Below are 24,672 nucleotides of genomic sequence, written 5' to 3'. Positions count from 1 at the left end.
CTTTGAAAGCGGCTGCATCATCATCTTTGTCATCAAGCCCGCTGCATCGTTGACAACGCCAATCCGCAGTCAATGACAGCCAACCATGGCTCCTCCTCTCCTCATGTCTTTTTGACATGGCTCGAACAGGGCATCGGATCAGCCAGAGTACACAATAAAAAGTTATGCTGAAACTAGTCCTTTTACCAAATAGTTTTTAGGTTGAGATACAGTTTTGTATTGATATAAATATTACATTTCCCTAAGGGGATTTTAGATATCACTTATAGAGGTGTCAGAAAGTATGTAAAATTATAGTTTGAATATAAATATTGCATACCTTTGTACACCTACATATGTGTAAAAGCAAGCAATAGTATAGCTTTAATATAAATAAAGCACACTTTTATACACCTTTGGGTAAAAGCAAGCAATAGTGTACTTTAAATATAAATATTGCTTATGTTTATAAGCCTCTTCAAATAATATACTAGAAATATAAGTGTTGCATACTCTTAAACACCTTTATAAATGATTTCATAATCAAAATTATTCTATTAAAATTTAAAAACATAGCCGTGACGCTTTTAACTGTATAAAATGGGTTTTCTTCATTTTAATAGAAACCATTTCCAACATATTTTATGATTTAAAATAAATGATGAAGTGACCTGGTGAAATATTCAGCTTTTAGTGGGTACATCATATTAATAAATTATCAATTTGAAGTCGAAACAATAGAGCATTAAATAAGTGTAAAAAAAATTTGGTTTGTGACCGTAGAGCTTTTGAGGGTCCATTCTTCCTGTGTAGTCATGTGCCACACGCACGTGCGTGGTCGCATTATGATGCTGGAGATCGAGATGAAAATGGGTCTGTAGAGTGGAGCAGCTCGGTGAAGTCGGGTGGAATGTGGATAGGGTATTGGGGATGGTGCTGTGAATGTGGATAGGGATGTGAATTGTGGGTGCCTTTGTCCCGACCACAGACGCATCAATCAGCTGTGTGCCTTGCCGCTGCCTTCGATGATACAAAATCATGCGAAAGTTCGAGTTGCCGTTGCCATTGCCTTTGGCTTTGCCTTTGTTTCTTCCGCTCTTTTTTTTTTTTTTTGAGCCCGGCCTGGGCGTGGCCGTGTAATCAATTACGTGGCTTCATTAATCATGCAAATACCAACAGGAACAGCAGCAGCACACAGAACACAGGCCGGCCAGGCTGAAACAAGAGCAGTATTGCCATTATTGATTTTGTCAAGCGTGTTGCTGCTTATCAGCTAGCTGGGGCCGACGTCAAAGTCTCCCTCGTTCCAAATGCTTAAAATTAATAAATTTTTCCAGCAGCCAAAGCCACAGGACGACAGTCAGTCAGTTAGTCAGTTAGTCAGTCGGTTATTCAGGACAGACAGACATATTCTGGGGATAGCACCGGTCTTATCGGAGACATCCATGGTTGCTGTGCTCCCCAGCTTATTTGCATAATTTCCCCAGCTCAGCTTCGTTTTGACAGGCCGCTCTATGTGGCATATTCAAGGTTAATTTGTTTCGGCAAACAATCTTTGACTGCGCCCCCGAAGTATGCTAATATTTGGCTCGTCCCTCTGCCAATTCTGGGCCTTCCATTTGCCTTCGACTGGCATTTTATTTGCAGAAATATTGAGGCTCTCATAATGAAGTTTCATGGCGTATGCATACAGGCATTAAACGCACTCACTCACATGAGCCTGGTTTCCTGTTTCCCTGTTTTCCTGCCCCGGATTGTGGCAGGAATCGCTGGGGACTCGGAGGAGAGTCCTGAGAGGACATCCGGGGGGCCGCATTAAAAATGAAAGCCTTTGGAATTCGCTTGTTAAATAAAATTTTATGTAAATGATTGAATGAAAGCCGCTCGCGCGAGCTCTGAATGCCGTCGTTAAAATGCTTTTCAGGCCCTTTTTTTTTGTTGTAATTGATTTTGCCTTCAATTGCGTTGCAGGGCGATGCTCTTGAAAAGCCGTTTAACGTGTCGCTGGAGTGCTGGAAAATCCATCGAGATGCACATGTCGCCGGTGTTTTGGCCCGACAATTGCTTAACCGCTTTTCCCTGTTCCATTAGACTGCCAACTTCTCACCGTCTCTTCAGCAGCTTAAAAGCATTTAAGTCCTGCGGCGAGTCTCGCGCTCCCGTTTCCTGTTGCGCATGTTTTGCATTTTGTTACCTTTGGAGCTCTGTACTTTTTCGGCCACCTCCTGCTAAGTCCTTTTTATGCGTCTTAAAAATGCAAATTTACGGTGACATTTAGTCGGGGTAGTTGGGGAATGGGTGGGCGAAAGCTTGTGCTAGTTAAGTGGCCACCGCTAATTATGTGCAGCCCGCCAAGTGCCCGCCTTCTGAGCCCGCTTATCTGCCCGGCCAACTTACCCGTACTTGCAGTCGAGTGTCGGGTTTTACGACTCGGTAATCGTAATCTCCGGCCCTAAATTCCCAATGATGTGGGGGCATTCAAGTCGCTGGAGCGACAGTTGTCATAAATATGCACATACATAATACATGACATCTAGCACATAATAAGCACATAGATGCAGAGAGAAAAATTAACGGCTTAATTAATATTAAGGGATTTCAAAATGCCTTAGAAAAAAGATTCTATAAGTAACTTGTGAGATATTTCGACTACGACAGTCCTAAGAATAAATGGTGTCTACATTTTCAAATTCTGATTTTTAAAAATAAGATGAATAAGAATACAAATAAGTAGTTAATACCCTCTATAAACAATTTTATATTATAATTTGGGCATTATAGTTATTAAAATACATATATTTCGTTAAAAATCTAATAGCGTTGTAATTTTTTAGCCTTCTTTTAATCATGTTTTTAAGTCAGTGGCGGATCCAGAATTTGGTTGTGGGGGGATACAAAAAAATTGTTGAGTAAAAATTAAAAAATGTGGAATACAATACATATAACAATTAGTTTTTGACTCGAGTGGGGAATATCTTTCCCCTAAATCGCCCCATGGATCAGCGCATGCATTCAGTCTTTTGAGAGGATTAAACAATTAAAATAAAAGTTAGTGGTTGTAAAAATGTTTGACCCATTTTATTCAATTTGTTTCACTATTTAAATTATCTTGTTTTACAATTTTGTATTGTGCCTAATCTTATATGGTCGCAACTTCCCTAAGAACAAGGTAGTTTTTCATAATTATTCAAAGATATTCCGAGTAAGCCTTAGTATAATAATAATGTGTTTTTGATATTATATATTTGTTCAATGTTTTTTTTCTCTGCACGAGTAAGTACATACTTTGCCGAATTTGTGCCCCCAGCATGTAGATTCTTCTTCTGGCTAATGCGATTTTTGTAAATTGACAGCTACGTGACAGTGCTTTCGACTTTAATGACAAGAACAACATGCGCGACGGACGGCGCTTCATCGATGACAAGTGGCAATATTTTATGGGCGTGGCGAAAGGGGGAGAAAGTCGGGGGTGGAGAGAAAGGGGGACCACTTCCCACAGAGATCAGCGGAGCAGGCTCAGACGGCTGGGCTAATGCGATGTGGGAGCCAAAACATGTGTGCCTCACATGCAACTTCGGCTCTCACAATCCCACAATCGGCATTGACACTTGACATTTCGAAACGGGCTTTGCCACTGACAGGCCAAAATGCGAGGCGAATTGCGGATGCAAGTGCAGCCACCGCTGCACACCATACCATCCCATTCCCAAAGATGATAAATTGAAAACTCATAAATTATGTCAAATTATGGCGGGGCAAAAAAGAAAGTGCGCACCCGCATCGCCACCCACTTTCTGGGCTATCTTATTTTATTCTCCCCGCTGATGACGTTGTCTGCGGTGGACAGTCAGTGTCAACTTCAAGCTCGTTGCTCATTTTGTCAGTTGAGTGGAAGCAGTCTTGACATTTATTAACATTTCTCCGCCCCCTTCAACCGCCCGCCGGCAATTAAATATGACCATTTTTTGGGGTATTTATTAAAGTCTCTGGCTCGTAGGTAGCTGAAAAAAACATAAATCATCTCTTTATTTCACTCGGGCTTACTTATTTGTTATATAACGCTGGGCAACCTAGCTGGGGCAATGAGATTCGAAAATCATTTAAAGGCAGGCCACTGAGATACTGGAAACAGGGCCCATAACTCACTGTCAATTTGAGCCAGAACAGACTGTGGCCAGGCAACCACAAGCCGATTGAGGAAGACGAGGCTGAAGCTTCCTGGGCCTTGACCAAAATGGAATCAAAATATATTTGGTATTTAAAATGACGAACGGTCCCCCAACCCCCATCTCCAGATACTCCTACGGCATCGGAATCATCTACATATGTATCCGCATCTTGTGGATTTGGGACTGCTGCTGCGAGTCTGTTTAGCACGTTGCCGGAGATTCGTGTGTTTTATTTTCGGCAAATGGAAATTGTATTATGTAAAACATGCTCCGATTCACAGGCAAACACACAGATGTCTTCCTCGTAGATTCTGGTACTTGTTTTATTCAGCCTCTGCTTTTCATTCCCTGGCATTTTTGCGGCTGATGCTAATTTTGATTTATTTAAATATTGTTTTATTTCCTTGAACTGATTTTGTTGTTGTGCCTGCATTCCGTCTGCTGGTCAGTGTTTTTATTGTGCAAATGAAATTGATTTTAATGTGTTTGCTGTCTTTGCACTTGAAAGCGGTATGGTGAATTTGTATAAGTAAATATTTTGCTTAGAGGCGGACATTCTGCAGGAGCATAGGCTACGGCTTCAAAGGCTGCCGTAGAATTCCGGAAACCCTGGGGAATATGCCGCAGCAATCCCTTTGGAGCCGACTGCATTTGTAAATTCTGGAGAAATATCTCCCAAGACAAGACATTTTGTCTGGCTTTGGCTGTCGCCGGAGGGTCTAAATTTATCACAGACAGTCTCGATTTATGTTTGCCAACGCTGCAGTGTCAATCCTACGACCGCCGAGGGCCTCGGGGACTTCGAACTCCCAATTCTTTAATATTTAGACACATATATCGGCACTGATTTAATGCACTCAAAGTTATAAATTAATTTAAAGAGCACGCGCCAAATGAATTTGCGCTATTTTAAATGCGCCAAAATGTATGCAATAATCATTGTTAATGCATCACGCGCCATCCGATGCAGCAGCTACATATTGGCCAGAATTTAAAATGCCTTTTTTGAGCGAATGCTGTAATTAATTGAAAAACTGTTTATAAAATGCGAGCCATATGGAATTTTTTCTGTTTTTTTTTTTTTGTCTGTACTCGTGCATAAATTGAACGTTTAATTATGCGATGCTACGTGAGTGTTTTTGTGTATGCCGTGTTATTATGCAAATTATTTATTGTGTGAATGAAATGTAAATTTTTAATTGATTTAAAAAAGCGCTCGAATCGAGAATCCCTCCTCGTTCCGAAACTCGGTCACATGTCAGCTCACGCGATTTTTGCCGCCAGTTCTCGGTAGTTGCTATTTTCCGGCATTTTCCCCGTGCGACTGGTAAAAGGGAGGCGAAGGCAGGGAAGCAGGAAAAAGGGGGCGTGGCAGTAATAGTAACTCTAACTGTGACTGCACCGAAACTGTTGACATTCACGCACAAATTGGATTTACTAACGAGTTGGCTTTGGCCAATGGATGGCGGCAGCGTTGACGGTCGCCTGCTGTTTGTCACTTTTGGCACTTTTGTTATCGTACACCCCATACCAAAAATGCCAGAAAAAAAGGCAGAAAAAATGCCCAAAAAAAGTAAGGGGGGAAGAGTGCTGAGTACGCGGAGCTTTCGCGCCTGTTATTTATGGCTTCGATTATCCCCGCACACAATGGGCCAACAAAGGAGCGGGGAAAGTGTTTGCCCTAAGCAAACCCAGTGGAAAACGGCTTGGCAACGATTCCTAGCTGGCAATAAAACAAAACGCACACGCGTCCCATTCAGCCGGAATTTTTGCAGCTCGTCGGCCGGGGAGGAGCAGCTGGAGCCTCCAGCTCCCGTATTCGGGGCACAATTTGGGAATTTTCCGGGGGTCAAAGCCAGAGCATCGAAATCACAGAAGCAGCACAAGGACATGCCGAAAGAGGCTTTGCGTATTTTCAATAGTTGCCATTGTATACACACGAAACAATCGAAGGGGGCGGGAATTTTTGGGTGGTCTAGAGAGATTGGAGGTGAGACAGTTGTGGACAAAATAATATAACTTATGGTAATATTAATAGGCACTAGCAACTATACAAAAAATATGAAATATATATTCTATCTTATAGGTTTAAGTACTTAAACAATTTAACAAAGGAGTATCTTCAATGTAAATAATGTTTGCTTAGGGCACTTTAATAATTATTCCATTTTTAGAGTTATTCGATTGTCCTTAATATGTATAAAAATATCTATCCAAAAAAAAGGTAGATATTTACTTTAAACAAATTTCATTAATGCCATATACTCGTATATTTTTTAGACATATTTTAGTAAACACATTAAGACAAAATTAGAACTGCAATTACCTTGATTTAAATCTTCAAAATCTGATATATTCTAAACTCTAAATACCTAAATTTGGTGCTATTTTCTTGTCAGCAACTGCCTTTACGCATATGGTTGTGCGAAAATCTGTGTGCTGATTTCAACGTTTGAATTATGATTTTCATGGGGCGAACTTTTAGTTTGATTTTTGCCATCGGATCGTCGCTTTTGTCACGGAGGATGTCGCCGGGTTTTTGGCTTCGGTTGTGGTTTTGATGTCGGTTTGGGTTCCGTTCCGCCATTCTCTAAAGACCATTCGCCATTCAGCATTCGCTGTTTTCGGGTCTACGGACAAAATTTATATTCGCCACTAATGCGGGCACTTAAACTACACAAACAAAATGGCTTCGATGGCTTGAGTTGGGCTTGAACCCGTGTCTTTCTCCCCCTGAAATGCCGCCTTCTTCTCGTCCCGATTCTCCCTGCGGTTCTCTCTAGGTCGCTGGAGACTTTTAGCAGGGGCCATGTGAAAATGACTGAAATCGTATCGAAAATCAAAGGTCACTTTTGGGATCAATTCAAAAGGAATTGCCGCATTCAAATCGCTCTGAGGCACTTGTGAAAGCACATACATAGAGAGTCGGAGGGGGACGGAGAAAGGAGATAGGAGAAAGTAGAAAGAGAGGAAGTCATATGTGTATACAGATGGGGATACAAGGGATGTGGATGTGCTGCCATAGATATTCAAACTAAATGGCGTCATCTATAACGAATACATGTGTGTGTCTCTGCTGACTGTCGATAGGAAATGAATTTTAATGATTGCCCCCGAAAAACTTTGGCCATAGCTAGATGGCTTGTTTGTCCCGACGAAGAGTGGCCTTTCCACAGGATGGCGATGAGGATGCCGATGAGGATGCCGATGAGGATGGGATGAGGATTTCCATATCGCCGCCTGATTGCTTGTTGTTCTTGCGAGGCAGCCCGAAAAGTTTGCACATTAAACTGTTTATTTTAAGTAGCCGATAACTGGGGAGCCCACTCTGCTTGGGTGTGTGTAACCCCCGACCCCCACGCCCCTCTATTTTCCCAAGGGGGGGCGTGGCGGAAAATGCAAACTATTTTCCATGATGCGGCACGTGCTACGCCTCAGCCATTTCACTCATGCATCTTGCCGCCTCTCAGCTGCTGGCAATATGTCAAGAATCTGCGATTCCATTGCCCCTGGCAAGGGGTTTATTTCTGGTTTATTTCTGGCCCGCTGGCTAATTAAAAATCAGCTCTTTCGCATATATAGAATCTAGAATACCATATGCAAATGCATTTCGTGTCATTCGCTATTCATGACTATTAATTAAATGGCCAAGTAAATATTTTCCCCGGCATAGATAGACACTCGAAGTAGCAGAGCAGTACTTTTCCCCAAGAAAAACAGATAGCTGGTAGATAGCTACCCCTGCCAGAGTCTATAATTGGTTTTGGCTTTTCCGAGAAGGGGTCCCTCTAGCCCCCAACTCGATTTCTCAGCTTGGCCCCCTTTCTTCTGCTCTCAATTTACTTTTAATTTGATTTCTCAGCGCTTGGCGCTTTGTTTATTTTTCTAATTAATACGAAAACAAGTTGCAAGTTGTTCTGTTGGCCAGCAGCCAGGTATTGCCCTCTTTCCATCAGTTCATCAGTCCATCACACAGAGGATACCCAGTGGGATAAGTGGATTAGCACGGCACGTACTACCAGTTTTGCCCCTGTATCTTTTATCTATATAACTAACTCATACGCCGAAAGTTAAACTCCGCTTTGCGAAGGCATAATTAATTAGTTATGGGCGATGGTTGGGGATGTGTGCCTTTTGCCGGCGACCTTATCACTGCCTTCCGATAAGAGAATAAATAATGAAAGATAAACAAAGTCAGTCAAGGCTGAGACAAGCTAACAAAAACAAGGCAAAAAGGACATCTGTTGGGCTGGTTGGTTGGTTGGTTGGTTGGTGGGTGTGGGTATGGGTGTGGGTTAAATGTCATGTGTTTGAATGAAAATGAAATGATCCCCGTCACGCCCCCTCAGGCCAACGGCCTTTTGTGTAACCAGGTGACAAGCTGAAATCTTAAAGTTCACATCTGCCTGCCCCTTTTCCCCTAAAACATTAAACTTAAGCCCCCGACAGCATTCCTCGAAGCGAAATTTAATTATTGGCAAGGCCAAGACTTGATAAATTAGATATTTAATTCTGCGAACAAGGGAATATAAAAATGCAAGGCCCAAGAAGCGAGCGTTAAATAATTGTTTCTGACAAAAAATTCCAGCCACGAAAAGGGTTCGTCGACCAGGCCCCAAAAAAAAGGAAAAACTCTCCCTTGTTGTTGGGCAAAAAGTTGGGAGTTGAGGATTATTAATTGAAGGATTAGAAGGCGTTCAAAGGGAAATGCTGTGCGGCTTGCTGGCAAACTAAATTCCATTTAAATTCTAATTTCGGGGTTGCTTCAGGATACGTGTAAATATTTTTGGCAATTTAAAACGTTTAATTTAATTGCAGCAGCTGTTAATTTAAATTGCAAAAAACTCACAAAAACTTTGTAGCTGACAAATGCGACGACATTAACATTGGGCAAAGTTTTGTTAGGGGGAAATATGCGAGAGCAGATAATTAAAGCCAGCCATGACTGTATAAATAAATAAGGAATCGCCGCCTTGATTGACGGATGAGCCGGAAGTTTGGAGTGGGCTTCTGTGGGCCAAACTCAGGGGCCAAGGCCTAAATGAAAGTCTGCCGCAGATGCGCCACCTGTGAGCCAGGCGCGTGTTGTCAAATTTAAGGTAAATTTGGTGGCAACCGCAGCCAAAGCAGCCGTCGTGTTTACCCATTTGTTTTATTTATACAAAGCTGTCAGGTGATGGGAGTGAATCACAGCCATATAAGGATACATCCGCATGGCTGGCGACGAGTTTTCCCCATTTTCCTGTGACTGACAGCCACCCTCAGGAGGGGGAGAAATTGGAGAAAGCAGAAAGGGGACCAAGCTGCCCAGGAAACTTTCACACCCTCTCCCCGGGGGCCCTATGCGTGTACTAAATTAGTCAAATGGAGTAGTTTTTTATGTAATTTCCCTTTGTGATTTCCGGATTCCACAGGAAAATTGCCCAAGGCAGGAGAAAACACAGAGATAAAGTGAATTCCTTCACTCCATTGTTCGTATTTTTAAACCTTTGTGAGTGACTACCATGGCTACCCATTTTCAGATGCTTTAATTAAACTTCAGGTGTTCTGGTCCTAAAAATTGAATTTTAATACCTTGTTTCTATACCAACCAACCTACATTTTATGGACAACATAAAACATGTAAAATCAGAAAGCTGAAAGTTTCCAACATTATTTTTATAAGACTGGTTCGTTCTTTAGTGGGGATAATTCTTAAGAGCTTCTTCTGCAGTTTTCTCTTCACTTTTGATTTAAATTTATTTTAAATATCCCACAAAGGGAGAGAGAAAAATCAAAGACTGTAATCTTTCAATGAAAGAATGAAAAATGGAAGTGCCCACTATAAACACATGAATAAATTCTTATATAGAAACATAATGTACGACGAGCAGCTTTTGTACATAGGAGCTGGCTCCTTTGTTTGCCTTGGCCGACTGCCCAAACATGAGCTCGAAGCCTGGAATCCAGTGAGTGCGAGCATCTCTATGGGGAAAACATAAAAAATATAAAAACACAAAAATGAAAACTTCAATCAATGCAAAGGACGCATTGAGGCCAAAAGGTCAGTGCCTCGACGGCAAATATTTATTTAAACAGAAGAGTCAAGTGAAAAAAAATAAAACATACACTCGCACGCAACAAAAAATGTGAAGAGAAAAGGAACAAAAAATCATATTAAATATTTACCCTGACCGAGGAGGCGTGCTCTGGGATTTGATTAAAGCATTTTTGCATGCGCCCACCTTTGAGCATTAATTTTTAATTTTCATTACACAGAATGCTGACTTTCGTCTTGCCAATTATCTGGTGTATCCAGAGTAAATCGCCACGATAAGCCCACTGGAGCGGGACAAATAAATTAGGCCAATTATATTGAATTGTCTGATTGATTCGACCAACTGCCTTTTGCCAACGGCCTAATTGCCATTTTTTCTGCCCGCTCTGGCGGACGATGTTCTGCATTAATTTATGTTTTTTCATAAGACGCCGCCTGCTGATGTAATAAACGCATAAAGGATATTAATGAGCTGCTGTTTGCTTATCCACCCCTCTATGCCCCTCTTTGCCAGCCACTCACCCGATTTGCTTTTATTTCAGCTGAAAAGGCAACTAATTGCTTACTTACACACACACACATGCTCTTGGGGCCAGGGGTGAACTTATTGCTCATGCTGGCAGGCTCTGTTCTCACATATTTCACAAATTGCGCATACGACATGTTAAACGCCTCGCACGCACACATCGCGGCCAACACACGCTCCGAGTCACGGCCAAGTCAGCGCCAAGCGCATTATCAGGCCGAGCTGGGCAGGTTGCCGCTGCTGCTCCCTGTCTTGGCTTCCGCCACTCGCTAGTGGCTCCTTTTGTCATAACTCAACTTTTATTTATACACACAAACAGGAACACTGAGAAAAAGGAGGGCCTTGATTCAGGAAATTATTGACGGCCATTGCGAACAGTAAGAATTTTGCAGGACTATATTTGCATTAGAAATTTTAGATGACAAGAAAAAACTTTAATTCGGGCACTGTCACATAAATTAATAGATATTTCAATATTATTATAAAGGTATCTAAAAGTATGCTATAAAAAAGGTCGTCTGTTAAAATAAACAGATATATTATAAAGGAAAATACTTATTGCATACTTTTAGGCACCTTTTAAAAAAAATTTAAATAAGGGATGTTGTAAACTGTTCTGTCAGTTGGTTGGTTGATCTCTGTTGGTTTTCCTCACCTAATAAAAATAAATATGTTATTAAAAACATATAGGGTGTTCTCAAAACCAAGCATTGATCTAAATAAAATAATTTTTAATGACTTTATTATCTTTTATATTTGATTAATTTAACTGGAATTCGTTTTGCTAAGTCACAAATTCTCCAGCATTTTCAATATACAATTCAAATATAAAAACATAGTAAATTTCTCTCAGTGCACGCACTGACACACACTCACAATGCCAGTAAAATGTTCTTTGAGTGGCGCTAAAAGTATGCCGCATGGTGTAATAACACGCGTCGTCGCCGAGGAGTTGGCGCTTCTTGAGGAGCTTCTGCCACTTCTGCCCCATCTGCCGCTCCTGTTGGTCCCGTTAGTCCTGTGACAGTGACAGCGGCGGTACTTACGCTTGTCAGACGCATGCTTATGATATATCACGCGGTGGCACACTCGGCTGGTAAGGAAGGCAAAGGCAGGATGGAGCCGGAGCCGGAGCCGTAGCCTTTGAGCCCGCTCCCAGCTGGCCGATAAGATGGGGAGGTTGTCAGTTAAGTTCACACTGCGTCTATCTGTCGCCTGCATGCGCTGACTGACTGCAGCTGAACATATACTTTATTTTATATTATTATATTTTATTTCAAAATTTATGCCATCTGTCAACGCCCGCTTACGCCGAGAGCTGTGCGTCTTTGACTTTATTGAGCATGTGGATTGCACAATCCCCATCTCCCATCTCCATTCCCACACTCAATCCTTAGCCCCCCTTTCTATTACCATATGGGAGTGTTCTTAGGGTTTTTATGCGGCGTTAAATCTTGAGGAAATTGTGTCACATTATGATGAACATTTATGGCAAAGTTGAGCATTTGCCCATAAATTTGTGAGCCCTGATGACGGAGTACAGGGATCCAGGAATTCAGGCCCTGGATAAATTCGAGTGGGTGAAGCCGAGGTCCCAACGATGATGGAGTGGCTGTGGTAATTTGACAAGGCTAAAATCTGCAGCGACGGCTGATGCCTGATAGGTGGGCTCTTACGAATGGCACTAGCACCTGACTGGCAAAACCAATCAATAGGCAAATAAGCAAATGGACATGCCCACTGCCTGCGGCAGTAACCAAAATACCAAACTTGGCCAAAAGTGTGTTATTTTCGACACACAATTCCTTATAAATTGGACAACTAATTCTTTGTCGGTAAATGCCTCCTAACTTGGCCAAACTGGGGCTTTAAGCGTCAGTAGTTGGCAATAGTTACACGATACTTGGCAGCAGCATCGACTGGAACGAACTTTTCCCTCTGGCCAGGGGAAAATCTCTTTCATTTGCCCTCTCGTGTTTCGTGTTCGCATTGGCAAACTTTTTTAATTAGCAAATCTTCCACTTGGTGTCATTAAAGTTCAGGCCCGAACGTCACAATGCAACTTCGGAGTCGATTCGAGACGCCCAGTTAATTAATCAGCAATAAAATATGCAAACCGAATGCCACAGCAGCTGACTTTATAGGGCTAGATATATACATTCGTGATATAATACAATATACAATGTATATACCCCTTAGAGCAGACAGATGAAGGAACATGCGTTGCTTGTCGGAAATTTACTAATGAGCAAAGTTTGACTGTCAATAGCCTCAGTCCTCAGCCAGGATAATTTATGGCCAGGTAACAAGAAAAGAGGGCATAAAGAAAACATGAAATATAGATACACTGAGGGAAAACCCATACGTACATTTAATAAAGAAAATATTCTTAAAGGCTAAAATGTTTTTGTAATATTAAGAACTTCATGAAAGCAAAGTGCAAAATATCGCTAAATCGCTGGGTTGACCTACATCATACCCTATATGTATGTTTTTTTTCAGTGTTAAGACCCAAAAAGAAAATAGGGGGTGTTCTGCAAAGACACACACAAAGACAACACACTCGCTGGCAGCATTTCAAGTTATTATCTTTTAATCAAAAGGCATCATAAAAATTTATGAACTTTTTTCGCGAGAGCTATATATAATTTATTTTCACTCCTTGGCGCACACACAAATTTCTCAACTGTGTGTGCGTATGTAGTTGCTCATTAAAACCAGCCTACCACACACACATAAACAGAAAAGGAGCCAAGTTGTCGCTTGGTTGCCGATACAAAATGTTGCATAATTAAGTGAGCTCTCTGGGCTTTCTGGGTTAAGGTAAAAAGTCCTGCGACCTGAATCATCTTCACTCCATTAATGCAACACCATTTGGCTGAGGACCAACTAACCCTGACGCACGAGCGGTTTTCATTGGAAATGCAGGGGAGCTTGTAGTATTTTGGCTTATCAATTTCGATGCGTTGTTTAATTGTCGACACTCGTGCTGCTCAAACACGCAATTAAAGGGCGCAGCAGCAACATTTGGCTAGGTGATAAAGCAGCACTCAGCGAGGGCTCGATTTTATGGGCCGACAACCAGGGGTTAAAGAGATGAAAGTTGAGAGTTGCTGGGGCGGTGGTAATGGGGGTTCGAAGGTCATGCCTCAGCTGGCAGCGAGCACATAAATCCACAGCCTTAATTACGCGTCTCACATTGAAACGCGCCATTAATCGCACTTCATCGATGCGATGGCCACATAAAACAACCAATTTCGAGGAGTGTACTCCCCTCGATTCCTGTGACTCCTTTGTGAGTCAGCCTTTTGGGCTTCTTATTTCGAGTTCCGAATTCCCGACCCTTTTGGCCAGCTCTTTACAATCCACATTTGCCTGACGCCCAATGTGTAAACATTTTATTAGCACTTTTCATATTTCTGGCAGCGAGTTTCTAGTACACTAAAAGGAAATATGTAAAAGCATTTTGAAATAATATAAATTATAAGATATTTTTGAGGTTGAAAGGATGTGTGAGGCTCTAAAATAAAATCTAGAAAAATAAAATTATTTAAATAATTTAGAAAAACATTTTAAGTCCATTTCTGATTCCATTTTCCTTGTGTAGCTCCTAGCTACCACAAAAACAATCAGCTCTTACTCATGTTTCCACATTTGCTTTTCTATTCACAGAATTCCCCATTAACAATACTCCGAAAAAAAGAAAGTCCATAAAAGGGCAAATAAAAATGTAAAGGCACATTAAGCGATGCTATGGACTTGATCTGAGCTGAGTCACACGGACATGCATTCGTAAATGCCGGCGGAAATGCCCTTTTTATGGGCCACGAGTACATTGGCGCTTCATTAAAGCCAACGGCGGATGCGGAAATAGCCGAGCGGCCATAACAAGGAGACGCGTGCTCATTGGCGCCAGGTCACGCAACACGGCAAACTGCAGTCGACTGCGTATCTGCAACATTCTGAACTCACTTCTGCACTTTTTCGTACTCTTGCGTTTCTTTGACACCCTGGTCAAATTGAAGTTTGCCACATAAATGACGAGACGTTCTCGCGTTTGGCACAACGCACCGCAAGCACAACAAAATGACAGCTACAGCCATGCAGCTTTTATTACCAACCAGCGGAACACCAGCAACCACCACAAAAACAGCAATGCAAACGACATATTGGCAACAGCAAACCGGCAACAGCAATGGCAACATCAACACACATCGAAAATCACGAACGAGATGCCCGGACAATGGGAAAACGATTTGGGCTGTCGGCTTGACGTTGGCCCTGTTGACTTGCCTGCAGCAGCTAAAATCGGTTTTGGCGGACGAGGAATCGCAGGATTTTCAAAAGAACAGTGAGTACAACCGACAACCGGCAACCAGCAACTGTATTACGTGTAATAACAATAACAGCTAACGATTGGCAGGAGTTTCTGACTGCGGACTGAAAAGAAACTCGGTCTCAAACTCAGTTATTCGCAGCAGTAACGAGCTGGCGGTTTCCCCTCAAATTATTGAAGGGACCTCTTGCTCGTTTAGGTCTGCGCTCGTCATTATGATTTTCCCAGACAATAGAAACTGTTTAAAATGCAGGAATATTTGCTCGGTATTGAAAAGAATATGGTTTGGAAATCCAAAAGTTACTTCTTGGGTTTAAGACTGGATTTTAAATGATTGAAATTACAACACGATAGTTCAGGAAATATTATAATAATTTTGTTTATATTATCATAGCTTAAGGTCCATAATTATTAATTGGTTTTATTATTACGAGATATATATATAGGCATTTATAGAGCCTTACAAATTTATTTGGCTAATGGAAAATCCATTTTATCGATGGCTAAACACTTTTATAACTCAAACATCTCATACAGCTCAAGAAAACCTTCTAAGATATGCATAGTTCACCATAAGGTGCCCACTTAACGTTTGAAAAATCCATCTGCAAGATGTTTTATTCTGAATTTAGCTGACTTCTTTTCCCCCTAAGCCCGAATTTCATTTCATGCCCTGGCCAACACCTGTTCGCAATCCCATGAGCTCCCTATGCTGGCCACTTGATTTGATCATCGAGATGTAAATCCTGTGGAAAAGAGCCAAACTGTGCCAAGGGGTCATCGCATTTTCGCTCACGTCTGCACAAAACGTTCATCTTGCCGAGGAATTTGTGCAAACTTGCAAATCATGCGACGACTGCCAAAAATCCTTATCAATGTGCGTTAGATAAAACGTGCAGAAGTTTTTTTGGCTCTTTCTTTTCGTTCTCCTTGGCTTCTGGCACATTTTTCAAAACGAAGACAAAACTTGCAAGCCATGGTGCGAGAAGCGTCAGCACTTTTGGCCAAACAACTTTATAATTTGCGAGGTCGAGGATGTGTTGGGTCTGTTCCTTTCTGCTCGAGGATGTTCGAGTTGATGGAAAACCGTTGGTCGCTTGTGCTTTTTACGAGTAGTTCGCAGTCGTCGGTAACCTTGGGGAAAATCTCATTTCCCCAAAAGACTGATAACGCCCCTTTCTGCCCGCCGGCCAGTCGACAAAAACAAATCATAATTCGGCATCGACATCAGCATATTTTCCTTTTGGGGTCGTCTGCGTGTCGGCTTCCTTTGTTGCCATTGCCCCCCGAGAATCCCGATCCCTGGGATATGAGATGGGTTCGCTTTTGGCTGCGCCTTGCCAAAGGCTGTCGAAATTTATGACAGGATTTGCCGATATCGAGACACATTTTCCAGTATTTTCTATTTCGCTGCCGTTTGTCGTCGAGCCCATCGATGCATGGGATTTCGTAGTAAATTGAATTTCAATACTCGGATTTAGACATCATGGTCGTTTGGCTTTTGTCTGAGCATCTCGGGCATTAAATTTAATTACGTTTGTCGCTTTATTAGCGGCAATCCTACGGCTCTTTTTTCAACTTTGCATGGCACTTTCCCAGAGCCAGCTTTCAAGTGCCTTCTATTGATCCGGCTAAAGGAATTTCGGCATGTATCTGGGGCTTTTCCACTGCCGCTGGCTGCACATTGGCCAAAACATACATATCCAGATACAAACAGTGGTGACGCCTTAAGTGGAATCCAAATGTGCTGCGTATCGTTGGCACATAAACAACTCCCCAGAACATCGCGTGTTTTGGGAGGGAGCCGAACCGAACCAGCCAGGAGATATGGCTTCCGTTTGTCGCATGAATATTTTCATCATAATCGTCGCTATTTTTATGTTCTTGCTGACGGTACAGCAACAACTGCACGGGGAAAAATAGAATCGAAAATGGGTGTTCTTAAGGCTTTAATTGGTCCTCGTTCGTGACATTCCAAATGGATTTTGAAGTGGGTATATTTTGGATACATAAACAATCATCGAATAATTATGGTAAATATTATGTGCCTTGTTTTGTTTACCAATAATAAAATATTCATTTAATTTTACAGGCATCTTTGGTAAATATTTGTGAGATGGGAGCTTAATGATTATGATTGAACTGATGTGATTTTTGAGATATAAATATATGTCACATTTTAGCTATAGGACTTTCATTTTTCCTACTGATCGTGTTACATTTTCTGCAAGTGTACAGAAATAGAAGCGTTTTCGGCATTAGGGGGATTTATTTTCCTGTTGGTGGTGTGTGCTCTATGCAAATCTCTTGCTGTGCTCCTGCTGCTTTTCCTCTGGCCTTGGCTTTGCTTTGATGGGCAATCAACACGCTCGCAAAAAATACTCATATATATTCATGCATTTACACTGCGAGGCGGAATCAACCACCCCAAGGACAGTGGGCGTGGCGGTTTAGAGATCACAGGCGGCGTCACTAAGCGCACATTCGATTGCAATGAAAACATTTACAAGGGCACTTCTTAACCTACCCACACCCTATACCTCATATCCCATACCATCCATTCTTCACTCGCCTCATCAGCGCATCGTTTGTGTTGTAAATTGATTTTTTGTTAATTTTTATGAACTTCAAAGGAAAAGTAGCAGCAGCAGAAGGGTGCAGCACATGTGCACCAAGCAACCATCCATCCCATCCACAAACCAAAAGAAGCGTGGAAAAATTTCACAAATATATATTTCCATATATATTTTATTTATAAACACGCGCGCGTTCGCAGTGTCAAAACAGCGTCATAAGCGCTGCGAGGCGGTCAGAATGGATGCCCAACCATGTGGAGTGGTGCAATGGATGGTGCAGTGGTTGGGGGTGACATGGTGGTGCACATGGGTGTGGAGCCGGAGATGCTGGTGCTGCCAGCAGAAGCGCCACAAGTCAAGTGCAGCATCGGCGCTGGCAAATGAAAATTTCGTTGCATTTTGTATCTCTGAAGTTGCGACGCGTCGCAGCAAGATGCAAAGTTCAATTCCACATGTGGAAAATAACACTGGAAATACAACAAAAAAAGAGAAAAGGGGGGCGCTCAAAAATACAACAGAGGAAGCACATGTCACACTGCACAGTACGTGTTGGGAGGCTGTGGGATGAAAATGCTGGAAAAAACAGGGGGGTTTGACAGACGGCAGCGACACGAGAGTGGAAAATAAATGGATGCAGCGGGAAAGCGAAGAGTGCCGGAAAGGAAAAGCGCACCACGATGGATGGAATGCCAGGAAAAAGAATGTCCAGCCAGGTAAAACACTATAGCGATACAACTAAAGATAGAAACAGACTCTCGCACATAACTCCGAAATGCCTGAAGGGCGAAGAATCCAGGTATTTCGAATATTATTCAAATTTGCAAGTCATACCTTGAGTTCACTGCCAAGAATTTTTCGAATAGTGCACCAATAATGCAGGTAACATGAAGTGCTGGTCTATGCTAGAGAAAAAGGTTTTAAAAAATATATAAAATAATATATATTATATACACTTTTATTACATTAAAGTTTCACTGTCCAATATGTAAGAAAGGATTCATTTAAAAGCTAAAAAGTAATGCAGCGGATCGATATGTTGACATTATATTGAGAACAACTCGCTCTTAAAACTCCCAGCTCCATTGTTTGGGTGAACAAAGGAAGACGAGTGGTCCGAGGATAGGAACATGTGTAGTATCTGGATCCGAAGACAATGACAGTTCCCGGGCTAGAAACTGCCCACCCTCCCCATTCTTTTCTGTATGTTTTTCGCACACATTTCACATTTTCTCCGGACTTCGGTCTTAATTTTCTTTTGCACTCGCCTCCCATTTACCCATCATATCTGCCTCTTTCCCCGGACACACAGAGTGTTTCTCATAAATATTATTGCATTTTCGCATCTCCTGCTGTTGTTTATGAACTGCATTTTCCCCACATTTTCCTCGGCCATGTGCCACTCAGTTTTCCATGCCCCCCGAAAAGCTTTCAGACCCAGTTGATTCAGAGCAACTCGAACAACTTGAACTGGCCGCAACAAAAGCGCTGGCAATAGCCACTTCCTGTTTAGCGCGAAATTTCAATTATGAGCAAACACGACCACGCCCCCCACGCCTCGAACGCCCCCCGGAAAAGTAGAATAGATAAAGTAATATGCACAAGTTTCCGTTCTCTTTATTAAACAGAAGAAATCACTTTTGGCCCATTTTCATGGGCATCGGGGCGTGCACTCCTGCAGATGTTTCATTTCTGGTCGGGAAACGTTTTCCCCACGCACCATCTCTATATATACAAACACTATATACGCCCCAAAGAGTGTGTGTTTGTATTCACAGTTATAAGTTACTGCGCCCGCTGACTACTCAAACGTGACTGGCCAAAGTTTTTCAATAAACTTTAACAAGAAAACATTAAAAAGCCACAACGTTGGCGCATTTCCATTTCCAGTGGCTCAGCGCGAGCAGCCAAGAAGTCAAAGCTTCAACTCCATAAAAGCGGCAAATAGTTGTGTGAAAAGGCAGTTACCCCCATACCACGCCCATCCTACCATCTTAACATCTTACCATCTCCATAGATCCTCTTTGTGCGTTTCCCTCTGAATTTTCCCGGGAAGGCGGCGAACTCGCATATAAATTTCAAATAAAAAGCAAATCTACGGAACTTCTTCTTGGCCAGCTTCGGTGTCAGCTGGTGCCGCTCTAGCTGCTCAGCTTTATGCTCCTGATACACTCAGAAAAAGTGTTTTGAATGACGGTCAGTCTTCCTAAATGCCCCTCAATATATAATATATATATAATAGATCTCTTAAGACATCAAGGTAGATCGACAAACTTAAAGATCTGTGACATAAGTCAGTTTTAGATTATATCTATTGAAAGTGGTAAATTAGAAAAAAATGATTATTGAATATGAACTATAAATGTTAAATATAGGTACAAAGCAAGGATATTCTTAAAAAAATTAAACTAAAATATTTGTAAAATTTTTTTGATGATTTATATTTAATTGGCTCCGTTTACTGGAGCTACGGTATATCCTATATTTTGCTTGAATAGGTTATTCGGCATGTTCTAATTTTATTAAAGTGTTTCCATCTGTGTTAGATAAGAATTGCTCAGATATTATTTCCAGCACTCTCACTGTTATATTTAGATATATCTAGATATAGATATATTTCTCCCCGTGCAGGGATTCCTCATCATCGTGTTTGGGTCTTGCGATGATGCCACCCGCGAGGCTGCTGATGGCTGCCAGTGCCGCATTACGCGGCAGCGGAATGAAATAAATATCATTTTATGACTTTTTAACTTGTTTCTCTCGCTCGCGCTTCCCTTTTTAGATGCCTTTAACAAGCGCAATAAATGCAACACTAAGGTTGAATGGATGGGGTTGGGGCTGCGGCTGGGTTATAGGGGGATGAAATCGCTGGAGGGGCTCTATAAAGTCGGAACGGGAGCGTAAGATCTGGCACTTGCAGCTGCTGTTGGCCGGCTTTTATGGGCCGCAACATCCCTTTTGTTGCTGGTATTTTTAGCTGCTCAGCGCATTTGCATTTTGCACTTGATTGAGTGCCCGTCGAACTCCTCGTTTTCCCCCAAGGATCCCGCTGGATCCCCCAGTTTTCCCCCTCGCCAGATTTTCCGGGCCATGAGTAATGCTTCCGTTAATCAGCACAGCACCACCACCAAAGCACCACTTTCGACCTTGTTTGTTAGCCAGCTCCAGCCGAAAGTCAAAAGGTGCAAATCAGTTAACGTTCGGCATCGACAGCGTCGTTTGGCCCTTTGCACTTTGTCCTTTCTGCTTAACGCTCCACTTCACTCCAAAATTAACCCTTCGGGGGCATGGGTTTGGTTTCGTTTCGTTAGTCATAAAAAATTCAATTTTATGAGCGCTTTTATTTGTCCACTCCCCACTTTGTCTGCCCAATTCGCAGCGGGTGGTCGGGGGTTGAAAGTCGGGTGCTATAGTTACTCTTAAATGGGCCACTTGCAAAAAATGGAAATATCCTATAAAAATAGTAATAACAATTAAATATTTGGGGTTTTTTCAGCAGTTTTCTTAATCTGGCAATTACCCAAAAAATATGCCTTTTACTTTAAACGTTTATCCATAACGTGCAAGTGTGTGCCACTTAGTTTTGAGAGCTTTAATTACTGCACGTTACTTTAATGGTAAACTGTGTAATTGAAAGGGGTTTTTATTAAAAACTAAGTGTCTTAATAAAGATTTCACTTGATATACAGGCATTTCGAATTTTTTGACTCTCAACAATATTTTTGGCAATTCGCTTACAGTATGACTATAAAAAAGAAGTATGCAATCTAATATTATATTTCATTTTCAAAAACATTCATATATGATATTTTTGTTGTAAAACATTTGGTAATATAAAACCGGAATGCAAATAATGTTATAATTATAAGAACCTTAGTTATTTCTTTAAAATTATTAAAAAACTAAAATCCTGTATCTGTTTACTAACCTCTACAATAAACTCCTTAATCTTAAATTTAGCTCATAAACTCAAAGTGATTCCTCGTCCACCTGCCTTGGTAATCAGGTCTAGTCCCCTGTCTGGGTAATTCCAGCTAATCCCCAACCGATTAATATTGTATTGTGTCTGGTGAATCACGCAATCACCAGGACACGGAGACGGACACGGACATGGACACCCTCCGTCCTTCGGCCTGTCCTGACAATGCATCCTTTGGATTGGGAGTTCGAAGTCGACGCTCGAGTGCACACCTTTTACCGGAGGGCGATCCTTGAGGGGGTGTGAGAATTTGTAATTTTTATCGCCGGCGGGCACGCGTTTCTCGTTGGGATGGGACTGGGAATGGCAATGGGCCTGGCCTTTGTTCAATGGGATCCCAAGTCAAAGGAGGGGAAGCCCCGGGCCACCGCCCTGTTTATGTTTGGACAACACGCCTTTATGATTTCTGTTTGATTGCCGCCGCCGAGCAGGATGACGATGACCGGACTACCAGTAAACGCCATTAGTCACACACTGCGGCTAGGGAAGGGGATCCTCAACCTCATCCTCATCGCCATCGTCGTTCTGGCGTTCAAGTGGAAAATTGAATTTATCACTTGAACATGCCAAGCAAACGTTTGCTCGCCCTCGGCCCTTTGGCTTTTTGTTTTGTAGGTACTTCTGGGTGATTTTTCCTTGGCTAATTTTCACTGGAAATTCCATTCCGATTGTGAAATCGTGAAAAAGGGCAAATCTATGTGAGACACGTAATCAACTCGTTTGTGAATATTTTACAACGACCCTGAGCTTTTGGACCACACCCCCGCACCATTTGTCTTTTATTTCTGCAACATTTTCCACTTGGCGGCCTCTCGATTCGAGCACAACCCTTTGACTTGGACATTTTCCGCCTGACGGTTAATTGAAAATTAGTCAAATGGGCGGGGTGGGGCCGTCGACGGAAGGGGCGTGGCCGGGCTGACTGCAATTTTGGGTAATTTGCATTTTTATTAAATTTTAATTTACCGACAGTTTTGCCCGGCGGCAAGTCGTGTGCCGCGGTGATTAGTCGCTGGATTTGCATAAAACGCTGCCATAAATTGTTTCAAATTGAAAATGGCAGAAATACAGCAATACAGCTGTGGAAAATCAACAACAACTGCCATAAATTGCATTGGTCGGAGTAAATAAATTAGAACGAATTACAATTGCTGCATTTTAAGCTTGGCATTTTCATTCCCAGTTTGGCCAGTTGCGGTCGGTCGGTCGGGCTTTTATTTATGGCCAGCGATCCATAAATCTGAACAGTTTGTCAGCTGTGCGTTTAATTAAAACAAAAATAATCTAAATTATTGTCAGGCGACGGAGAGAACTCATTTTATCTCTCTCACCGAAAGGCATAAATATGCCGAGATGCGTACGTAAATTTTAGGGTCTTAGATTTCGGCAAGGGCAAGGCAAAATAAACTCTATCGAAATCGCACTTGTAAATCTAAAAACACACACATATATGTATACGGCAGCCCCAAAACACAGATACTCACCAGCACACATTCAATCTTGTTGTGGCCCATAAGTATGCAATGCTGTGCATAAAATACAAGTACGCAACTTGTTTGCTGCTCCTTCTATACTTTCCTTTCCTTTTCCATGGAAAAGGGGAAAAGCACTGGGGGGTTCGGCCCCTGCTGGTCGTAAATTTACATATTTTGCATATAAATAAAACGGATTTTGTCGCCGGCGAAGCCAGCGCTGAAATGTCACAGCATAAAATGGCAAAAGAAGCGCCAAATAAATACAAAATAAAATAGCTACAAAATGGCCAAAAAAGCGAGCAATAGTTGGGCGAGCAGCCAAAGGCCAGGGTGTCGCGTCTGCCTCAGAGGTGTGCCCCCTGCTCCTGTCCCTGCCCCTGCCCCTGCCCCTGTCCATGCCCCTCCCACTACGCCCATGTCCATGTCCTGCCCCCTGATCCTGCTGCCACACTGTTGCCAAGTAAGCAAATTGAGTGCGCCACGTCTGAGTTATGGCAGTCTGCCGAAGCAGATACAAAATAGCACCAGCAGTGATAGCAAAGGCTTCCCAACCTCCTTGGGCTCCTTGGCTCCTTGGGCGGGGCCATAAACTAGGGAGCCCACATGGAGAAAAAATTACGACCAAAATGGTCAGACATTCTGGGGAAAAATGCACCCATGAATGACTCATGCTTACAAGAAATTTCAAAAGGGGTTATATACCATCCCTGATATATCTAAAGAAATGAAGCATAGCCTTTAAAACCAATAATTAAATATCAACAAACTATTTTATATTTAAGATAAATTACAAAGAGTTGCACCATATATTTTCAAGCTTATAACATCTTCAAATATAACATTTTTTCAGATTGCTGCTTTTTGCAGAAATATAAAAGGACTAGATACAAACTGAATGCACTAAAAAGCCAAATACTCTTTTGAAGATTTCACTTTGGATTTTTCTTTGAAAGTATACAAAAACCAAAAATAGAACACTATTGCACATTGCTGGCTTTTTGTGAAGGAAAAAAGTTGCACCAAAGAAACATAAAATGCAAAAAAATGTTTATGAACTGCAGAAAAGCTCTAAATTAAGAATTATGACCGACTTTTCAAGACAATTTCATAATTATTATATTTTTCATCAAAACAATAAGACATAACTTATTTTTAAAGTGGAAAATTTTTGAGGACAAATCGGAATGTTAATGCGGTGATCATTTCTTATGGTTTTTTCTTGCTCTGTGCCATATATTTGATATATGGACGATATGGGTTTATGTCCCTTAAGAAGCGGGCCAATGTGTTGAGGTCTATGGCCACTTGAGCTTGGAATTGAACTCGTTGCCGATTTGGTTTATGGCTCTAGAAATTGAAAGGCGCAAGTGTCAAATGCAGGCAGCAAACGAAAAGCGGAGGGGGGGTGAAAGCCGGAGAAAGTGGAGCTCTAATGTGTGTTTGTTTTGCTTTCAGCTGGGGTCGGAAATCGAGGGGATCGAGGGTTGAGTGCCACTAAATCATCTAATGCCCCTGCTCATTAGCAATCAATGCACAGCAGCAGCAGCAGCAGAAGCAAACAACAACATTTGCTTCGGAAGCAAAGCAACAGCACAGCA

General features: G+C 42.0%; 1 protein-coding gene across 4 annotated transcripts in view; it reads left to right on the top strand.

Annotated features, from left to right (window-relative positions):
- The window catches only part of LOC119550321 (nephrin), a 67,398-nt gene that overhangs the window by 5,704 nt on the left and 37,022 nt on the right, over positions 1-24,672 (top strand). For all 4 annotated transcript variants that reach the window (XM_037858939.1, XM_037858948.1, XM_037858930.1 and 1 more), the window contains exon 2: positions 14,384-15,062. In XM_037858939.1, the coding sequence (XP_037714867.1) occupies positions 14,798-15,062 (265 nt within the window). In that variant the 5' untranslated portion in view covers positions 14,384-14,797. The remainder of the gene's footprint in view (positions 1-14,383; positions 15,063-24,672) is intronic.

Source organism: Drosophila subpulchrella, chromosome 3R (assembly GCF_014743375.2).
Source record: "Drosophila subpulchrella strain 33 F10 #4 breed RU33 chromosome 3R, RU_Dsub_v1.1 Primary Assembly, whole genome shotgun sequence".
Lineage (NCBI taxonomy): Eukaryota > Metazoa > Arthropoda > Insecta > Diptera > Drosophilidae > Drosophila > Drosophila subpulchrella.
Note: the sequence above shows the minus strand (reverse complement) of the source record. Positions and strands in the feature narration are given on the sequence as shown.